The 9,840-nt window shown below is 39.7% G+C and overlaps 1 protein-coding gene across 1 annotated transcript in view; it reads right to left on the bottom strand.

The window, feature by feature from the left end:
* LOC107687867 (aryl hydrocarbon receptor-like) overlaps positions 1-9,840 on the bottom strand; it is an 89,039-nt gene that overhangs the window by 67,700 nt on the left and 11,499 nt on the right. Inside the window, exon 2 of the mRNA XM_016485343.1 lies at positions 7,557-7,744. Within this exon, the coding sequence (XP_016340829.1) occupies positions 7,557-7,744 (188 nt within the window). The remainder of the gene's footprint in view (positions 1-7,556; positions 7,745-9,840) is intronic.

Here is a 9,840-nt window from a genome sequence, read left to right as displayed (position 1 = left end):
AATGCTATTAAATTAAAGATGATGTACCACAGAGCAAAAAAATGAACAGTGAAAGTAACAAAAACTTGTAAAATACATTTTAATGGGCATAATTAAGTGTGAAAATAACCGAAGGATATACAGTCAAACCAAAAATGATTCAGAGACCAGATATAATTTTAGATTTTTTTTTTAGTGGGTGCAGGACACTATAGTTCATTTATGTAAGTGAAGACAGCAAAATAAAGTAAACTGTGATAAATTATACCCCAAAATTCTTCATACAGTGGACTACCAGTAAAACTGATAAAACATTTGGGACCAAAAATTATTCAGACCGAGTTTCGGAAAAAAATTGAAGTTGAGGTTTGCATGAAGCTGGGTGAAAGCATGCCCAGGAGACTATATGCTGTCATTAAGGCTAAGGGCTGCCCGACTAAGTATTGATAGCTGTGTAAATACAGTCATACTAACAGCTGTCTGAATAATTTTTGGTTTAATGTAATCCATTACATACCTTTCTATCAAAGTTATCTGACATTATCAAGCTGAATTTGTTCATTTTCTAAACTATAGCGAATAAACTGTGATAATGTGAGAAATGTTGAAGGTGTCTGAATAAATTTAGGTTTGACTGTATCTATTTGATAAATGAAGTTAACCAACTAACATTATACATACTCTTTTGGCTTCTGTACCAATATTTAAAAAATGTACAAATGCAATAAAAATATTGGTATCGGTACTCGGTATCGGCAAGTACCAAAAATAAAAGTATCGTTATCGGGCGAGTACTGGAAAAAGTGGTATCGGTGCATCCCTAATTCAAACCCATATTAGACTCTGTGGTATCACAATTTATGGTTTGGTATCTGCTACTGAAATTTTTGTATAAAGACAACCTAAGAACAGAAGACTATTTTCTTCCTCCCTTTGTTTGTTCTTGGTCACTGACATTCATTTATTTTCAATGACTACCAAGGCATTATGGTACCTTTCTTTCCAACCTTCTCTCTCTCTCAAAAGGAAGGTTATGCTGGCTCTTTATCATTCTTGGGCCTGTCTCCACTTGAGTAGCCAAGCTCTGTGTTTTGACTGTGATGATCTTAAAAGCTCCGTCTTGTGTTGCTGATAGGCATGCTTGTTGATGCTATCGCCACCTCAAGTGTGGGGGAACACTGCAGCATTTGTTGTTTTCGTGTTATGAGCCTGCGAGAGCCCCATTTGGATTAGCACTGCAGCTTTACTATTTCTCCTTTTTTAAGTGGGTGTAAAAACAGCGCGTTTCAACCACATGTGGTTGTGACTTGCTAGGCAGACAAAAAGCGAAGAAAAAAGTTTCCATGCTTGCAAGGCATGCTTTAGAAAGATGGGTATATAAACAATGGGCCACAAGAAAGAGACGCTGTAAATTTGAATGATGAAAAAGTTGGTTTCATATTAGTGGGCGACCTGGTTTGCATACGATTGCTACTGGGTAACAGAGGTTACGTGTGCCAGGATATAAATAGAGACAGCATCACCTGAATGAGAATTACCTTAGGCTACATGGCTACAAAGAGCCTTATTATCATGGTATTTCAGATGAGTGTCTCAGGAACATAGTGATGTCAAAGAGATGTGTATGTGTGTGAAAAGCACTAGTTTGAAAACTGGACTATTAGGTTGATTTATCTTGCATATCGGAGTACACCGTATCACGCTACATTTTGAATCGTGACATATATATATATACCCCAGTACAGAAATATAAAATATAATCTACACTTTTAAATAATGCAACTATATCTTGTCCTTCTCTAATGCGGTTTGTAGGATACATTTCAAAGATGAATATATCGCCAAAGTTAGATCAGGCCTGTAGTCCTGCAAAACAAAGATAAATGCATTTTTCTCTTGAATTAATACATCAAAGTAACAGGGCATAATGTAAACCTGTGCATGTATAAGCTCAGAATTGAGACCCCTGCTGGGACTGTTGTTCTCTGGCGAGACTGATGACTAAACATTCACATCAAAGGGCAAAAAAGAGAGGCCGACCAAAGCTGTCAGAAGAACAGAAAATTGTGCAGCTGAAACAAGGGAGTGAGAGAGGCCCTCGTCTTTCCTCTCTCTGTTCTTTCTTTCCGAAGCCTCTGGTGTTAGTCTCCACTGACTCATGCCAACACAAATATTGATGTTCCGAGTCCATCTGTCTTGTCTCCCATCAACAAAAGAAAGGGCAGGCGAACTCTTCTGACCGAGGACAATAGGAGACAGAAAACCCCCCCAAAACAAACACAAATAAGGGCAGGGAAAACAAAAACTTGAGCAGGACAATAGTGCATGTTGCTTTCATAGCCTTAACAAATTAAATCAGGTGTTAGCACTGGAAGTCCAACTAGAGTTGACAGGACTTGAGAATACTGATGTTTAGAAAACACGTAGAAGCATTTTTGTTCCATTTTCTTGGCTGCTCTGCCGTTCCATCTGTCATAAACAAGGAACGAAAGAAAAGCAGAAACCAAAGTTTTGACAACCCCTCAAATTCCTCAAACAGAACCTACTCAAACAGTTGAAGGTTAAAGAAAGAGTGTTATCACTTTATTTTACTGCAACAACAATCTGACCTCAACCTGTAATAAATGAGATATTTCTTGATGTTTGTCTGATAAAACAGGGTAAGTACCATCTTTCCTCATGCAAGTTTAAATACTAACTAGCATGGTCTTGCAAAAGATGGTGTTCATGTTCAACATCAACCAAAAACTGCCCCATTACCAAAAGGATGCTGCTTCTTATCCCACAGAAAGCCCTTAATTGGCCAATCAAGTTTGGGTTGAGGAATAATGAGGTACAGAGTGCCTTGACATCAAGGAGAAGAAGTCTGACTTATTAGCACTTCTGAACTCAGACCCAATTCATGTCTTGCAGTCTCTACTAACAGGCTGATGAGTTTTATCAGGTGTGTTAGATAGGGGAAACATACAAAATATGCAGGGCTAGGGGTCCTCCAGGACAGGGTTGAGAACCACTGTTCTAGACACTGTACACATGAATGAATGAATGAATGAATGCATTTATATAGCGCTTTATTGTGTATTGCTGTACACCCAAAGCGCTTTACAATCATGTGGGGGATCTCTCCTCAACCACCACCAGTGTGCAGCATCCAACTGGATAGTCTTGCAGTCTCTACTAACAGGCTGATGAGTTTTATCAGGTGTGTTAGATAGGGGAAACATACAAAATATGCAGGGCTAGGGGTCCTCCAGGACAGGGTTGAGAACCACTGTTCTAGACACTGTACACATGAATGAATGAATGAATGAATGCATTTATATAGCGCTTTATTGTGTATTGCTGTACACCCAAAGCGCTTTACAATCATGTGGGGGATCTCTCCTCAACCACCACCAGTGTGCAGCATCCACCTGGATGATGCGACAGCAGCCATAGGACAACGGCGCCAGTGCGCTCACCACACACCAGCTACAGGTGGAGAGGAGAGAGAGAGATAGAGCCAATCAAGTGGATGGGGATTATTAGGAGGCCATGATGGTCAGAGGCCAGTGGCAGCAATTTGGCCAGGAATCGGGGTTACACCCCTACTCTTTACGAGAATGCCATGGGATTTTTAATGACCACAGAGAGTCAAGACCTCGGTTTAACGTCTCATCCGAAGGAATGAAGAGGAAGAAGAAAAGCTGATAGACAAAGCCACCAAAGGTTCCACCCAAAATGGTCAAAATCAGACCAACGAGTATGAGAAAAAGAATCAGGTGAGTTACTGCTTCTTTTAAAGCATAATTTATGAGAGAGACCCCAAGTGGTCTGGAGGACTCCACTACCTGCAGTGCCCCCATAGCGTGCCGGAACGCCTCAGGGCTCGGAGCACCAACCCTTCCCTCCCTCAGCCCTACCACCCTCAACCTTCCATCTATTTACCGTCAGGAACGTGGCGATCTCTACTAAGATAAGATGCAGAAAATGCAGTTCAGAAAAACAGAAGGAGAGAGAGCGCGATGGAAATTTGCAGCAAGAACAAGGAGGAGGCTAAAAGCTTTGAACAGGGTAGAGGCATAGAAACTTATTTAAACGTTGAAAGGGCAAAGATGAAAAGCAAGAAAGTAAGGAACAATGAACCTTTCTTTCCTGGAATCTTTCTGCCTGTGTCTCTTTCCATCATACTCTGGGCGCCGCAAAAGTAGTTTTGAAGCCAACCGATTCATCCCTAAGGTCAAAGCCGAGCTAGACCAATGACACACCATATTACACTTCAGACAAGGACCATTCTATGCAGCGACTCCTCCGGACCTGACCCTCATCAATACACAACGATGCCCTGGCCTCAGTGCATGCTGGGAACACAGTTCACACAATGTCTCATTTGTGCATCTCACTGTGGGACCGAATCTGGTTTTTCTCAGTCCAACCTTCTAGGTCCTTCCATCTCCAGCCTTGGATGATGGGAGGACACCAACAGAGGATCCATTCTCTGCAAAGACAGTGTCTGACCTGCTAGAAGCCAGACACAGAGGAATCCGTAGCCCTGGGCACGCATCTCTCTGCGTTTCATAGCTAGTGACGAAAATAGACAAGCTAATAAAGGAGTTACTGTACTCGCAGCCTTGATCCAATTAATACTGGTGGGGAGGGATTGAAAATAGCTTGGATTGGGCCAATTCAAGCCTCACTATTGAGGATGATGTTATTTCCTGATATTACAGCAATTATTTATAGAAAGTGAAGTAAATGTCCCAGTCCCCAGTCCAATATACATTCTTTTGAAAGAGTAGCAACATAGATGTGAGGCTGAAACCAACACAGCAATGCCGGAAAGACAGATAGGGTGGGGGCAATGAAGGAAATAGGCATTTGTCTAGCACCTCTGTTTGGATACGTCTACCAGATGCTCCCCTTTTTCCTGTCAGCATGTCGGTCACTCTTTCAAAAGAACATGTGAAATGACTCAGGTGTCAGACTCAATGTCTTACCACTATACCTTGTGTTTCCTGTCTGTCGCAGTTTATTTATGCTGCATACACTGCAGCAACACCAAACATCGTCTGCTTGTAGAGCCTCATGTTGCCCTCATTTCTCTGCTTCACACATGTGGTTACTAACGACGTTGCACACAAACAAATGCATAGAGATATGTTTTATTTGATCTCTTTGGTCTTTCAGTCTTTCGAGAGTGACAAGTGCTCTGTGAATCTTGTGGGCAGGTCAAAAATAACCTGTCTTCTTTTGGACTGTCTGCTTCACGCTTAGCTCTCTTTTCCTGTGCTGTCTTGTTCTCGCTCACTCTTCTACTCTCCTAAAAATGCCTGTTTCTAATTGTTGCTATTTTAGTAGAACAATAAAAGGAAGCTTAGCTGGGGGCAGCAGGCTGGCACATTTGGGGCTCTGTCGAGCCTTTGGTGGTCTGTTTGCTTGGAGGCCCAATTTCAAACGAAAAATGTAAAAGGGTGGTGGAGGAGAGGGGAAAGACTTGATGAATTTCCACACAATACACGGACAGTTCCTCAGAGGAAAAGGAAGTTTGAGTCTGGCAGTGAAATAATGACAGGTCAGATACCTTTGAGATGACACTGGCTAAGACCTTCTGTCCTGCAAAAACATAATTTCTACCCATCTCTAAACTGGGTTATTAGTGAGTCTCTCAAATGCCCATCCAGACTGGACAGGTTCCCTGCCAATTGTCTGTCTGTGTGTTTGTTCGGACAGGCTCAGCCTGACAGAACAAGGTGGGGAGTCCAGGACGGTGCCAGGAACTTCATGTTGTCTGATTCAGCACTCTTTATGCCAAACTTTGCCTGTTTGTCTTCCTTGCCCACTGATGGTGCCTAGATGACTCCCAAAATATTTCCCATAAGGCCCTTTGTCTTTTCACAATGGAATTCTCTGCATACTCTTCATAGCTGCCACACTTACTCAGCAAGGAGTTCAAGAAAAGACACATGCTTGCTGCCACTATCATGTTCAAAAAGCAAGATAACAGAGTTAAAGATAAAGAAAATCTGAGAGAAGACGAGAAGAAAGGTCAATGTGTAAAAGTCTTTTTAAACAATGGACATTATTTGTCCATTATTTACAAAAGAAAATTAATGTAATTATTTACACAAGAAAAAAACCACCTTCAGTAATTATGGTAGCAAAATATAATACTATATCCAGATATTGTGTTAAATATTAACGAAAAGGTCATGTAAAGACACGTGGGAGAAGTACATGAGGGCAAGGCCCAAGTCTTGTCATATTATAATCATCTATAAATGATAACAAAGGACAGCAACCCATGTCCTCAGGGCTATTTTCATCCTGTGTATGTGAAAGACATTGATATTTAATTTTAAATTTTTACTGCAAAACAAGACAAATTAAGTCTAATAAGACAAATTTAAAACTCAATTTAAAAGACATTTTACACGGTTCGTCTTCAAGACCACTTCACATTCCTGACTACAATTCAGAATCCATCACTGACAAACACAACAATACTACATATGAATTTCTATGGAAAATAAAAACTCCAGTATTTCTTAGACAGGCATTATGGATGGTTTTGTTCTGAGAACTGCTAATTTAACCTTCCGTTGAGAGGTTTCCCCTCTATATTATTCTTAGAAACTTGATTAATTCCATGAGAAGATCCTACGTCACTCCTTGAAAGGTCATGTTGACATGTTTTTCTGAGCCTTTTTTAAAGACACACAAACAAACAAGCATTTATTGGCTAAAGATCTGAAACCCTCAGAGAAACTGATCCTGAACTCATGAATATCTATGTGGGTTATTTACAAAACCATTTAGCCAGCAGAGAGTAAAATGAAAGAAAAACCAAGCCTAATTTATGATGTCAAGAAAGTTAAGTAAGTTAAGGACCCCAAACCAGACTAGCATGTGATCTTTCAGCTCCCTTGCAACTTTCTAGAGATAATAAACGTCAGCTGAGGTCACAAGTTTCTAGCGTATTATTCATGTGACATGGACCTTATGGTAAACTGTGCAAACAAATTCAGTAGAACTTTACTTGAGATGCTACATAAATTAATAAAGATAAAACACCATTAGGACTGAGACTGAATCATAATTCTGAGAAGCATTTTCAAAACCATCAGTCATTTAATCAAGGGTGATATGTGGCAGTGTAACAGAAGCCACTTCCCCTGTTCCTTCATTCTGGTAGAAAGGACTTAAACGATCACGACGACAGCGACTTGAGAAATTAATCAATTTAACTCAAATTTACTGGGAAGCAATGATTAATCAGTGACCATTTAGCACTCTGACTGGGAGTTTAGCAGTTACTCTAACTCAGCTGGGATACTTGCACGTGGCAACACAAGTTTCAATCCCACTTGTGACATCTTCTGATCCTGTTCCCCCTTCTCTACGTCATTTCCTGTCCTCTCTTCCTTGCTTACAGTTAGTTAATGCAGTAATACCATATATAACACTGGCCCAACAATATGTAAAAATATGAACTTGACAAAGGCTGAAAAAGAAAAACTGACCATGTTGTAAACGCACAAAACAGCAAAAGTTATCACCGAGATGAAAACCGAAACTATAAAAATAAGTTGTGATCTCACCACTGAAGAAGCTCTTGACCTTCAGGTAACCAACACTGAGTCGAAGCACCGACAGTTTGTCCAGCCGTGCACGGATATCTTCTGAGAAGGGTAGAAGGTTGGTCAGCTTGTCCAATTCGCTGTTCAGCCGGTCTCTGTGCCGCTTGGAGGGGTTGGATTTCACACCATCAGGTGGTGGTGGTTTGGGTCTGGAAGAAGAAATCGATTAAAAAAATTGGGTTACACTTCTTGTTACGGACTTTGATAAGCCATAATGCTTGTAAGTCTTGAGGCGTCTAGTTATTTAAATATCTTATGGAATGCAGGTGGCCTTAATGGAAAATGTCCACAAGGAAGAATTTAAGAAGAAGAGATACTGCAAAGAATGATTGTCTGCGTATAATACACAAAAGCTAAAAACAATTCAGAACTGGCTTATCATTGTTTTGCTAAAAGACAACCTATAAATATGTATAAATAGAGGTTCGGGCATTCTCAAGAGCTTGGGGACAGTGTGATATTTGAACTTAGATATTCAACCTCGGTATTTTGATCCAGAGTTGATACTAAAGTAAAACAATGATGCCAGTCATTTCAGTAACTGAACAATGTCTTGCTCACATCGGCTCTTTTTGTACACTGGTTGGTGAAATGTAAAATATTGAGTAAAAAATGCAAAAAAAAAAAGAGGCTTTTTCTGTTTGGAAAAACAAACTAACCAGATGCATTGCATTATCTGCAGGATTTTGTTGTTTTACTTTTTCATTTATTGTGAATGCTAAAAAATAAAACCCAAAAAACTAAATAATGATGGTGTTTCATGGTATGTGATGCTTGGAAGTTACAGAGTTTAGATTTATAAGCTCTGAACTGAATTATTGAAACTTTAAGAGGGCTTTTCTCCTGCATGCTTGCTACTGTTTTCATAACAAATCTGCTCTCCAAATTCATATTAATTCATAAAATAGCACTGCAACAAAGCCGTCTGCCAAGAAAACCTTCAACACTTTAGAGCTGATTTTAGAGTTTATGTTTATGCTCACCAGGAGTTTTAAATGCCAAATCAGAAATATAAAAAACAGAGTTTTACTGTTTAAGTACTAAAACAACTGTCTGCTCTCTGACTAGGGATGGACGATTACCGGTTTTACGATAAATCATGATAAAATGCCCTGACGGTAGCCGAGTCTGTGATTGGCTACATTGCGCAACCTTTTAAACACGTGTTATAAATAGAAACTATGCCTAGCTTGCACGTCAATCATTTTAATGTTAATATTAGTTGTTCTTTTTGCTTTTGTGCAACAGATAAATAACAATTTATATGTTTTAGACACTTTATGTTTAGATGATTTCTATTTTGCGGGAGTCCCGCGAATCATTTTATTCTCCCGCATCCCGCACCTGCACTTGCCCATCAAGAGTTGTCCCGCGCCGCACCCTGTTGCGTTGAGTCCTGCGGTTAGGGATGTAACGATTACCGGTTTTACGATAAATCATGATAAAATGCCCTGACGGTTAGTATTATCGTTTAAAATTTAATTATCATGAAAACCGTGTTTGATTATTACGATTTTGAAAACTCGCGGTAAATCCTGTCCAGCCAGCATCAGTCTGACGCAGAAGCAGCATGCATGCATGACGAAATGGCGGAAGGCAGTGACAGCGCTCGGGAGATTTTTCAGCCATCTAAGAAGACCAAATTGGAGGTCTGGTCATATTTTGGCTTTTACAAGAGTCCTGAAGGCAAGCCGATCTTGCAATAAGAAAGTCACTGCAAAAGGCGGAAACGTGTCAAATTTGCTCAGTCATCTTCGTGACCACCACCCACTGTTATATAGCGAATGCAAGGTAACTTTTACCTCAATACCAAAACTAACTGGGCAAATATTTGGACAAAAAATATTGATTAGAGATTAAATATTTCATTATCTCACTTGTAATTAACGCAAAGCTTCCGCGAAGAAAAGTTCGCAGCAAGTGTCTTTGAGCCAAGACGAACGAACATTGGAACTATTAAGGGATAATGTATTGTATATTCATAGTTAACTTATTACACAGATTTTTTTTGTTTACCTATAATAATATATAAATACGGGGATATGAAATATTGAATTGAGATTAATGTTTTGAAATCTTACCTGTTTATAAATCCATTATGAACAGTGTACAAAACAATCGTCAGGACAATATGATCACTACAGCAAAATTATAGTAGTATTAATACTAAATTCCTCTGATTTCATTTTCAATACAATCAAAAACTGAGACGCAAGACGGCAAGCTGCATTTGAATGAAACGAGA

Source organism: Sinocyclocheilus anshuiensis, unplaced genomic scaffold (genome assembly GCF_001515605.1).
Source record: "Sinocyclocheilus anshuiensis isolate Anshui unplaced genomic scaffold, SAMN03320099.WGS_v1.1 scaffold273, whole genome shotgun sequence".
Classification (NCBI taxonomy): Eukaryota; Metazoa; Chordata; class Actinopteri; order Cypriniformes; family Cyprinidae; genus Sinocyclocheilus; species Sinocyclocheilus anshuiensis.
The sequence above is the reverse complement of the archived record's forward strand: the minus strand, read 5'-3'. Positions and strand labels throughout refer to the sequence as shown.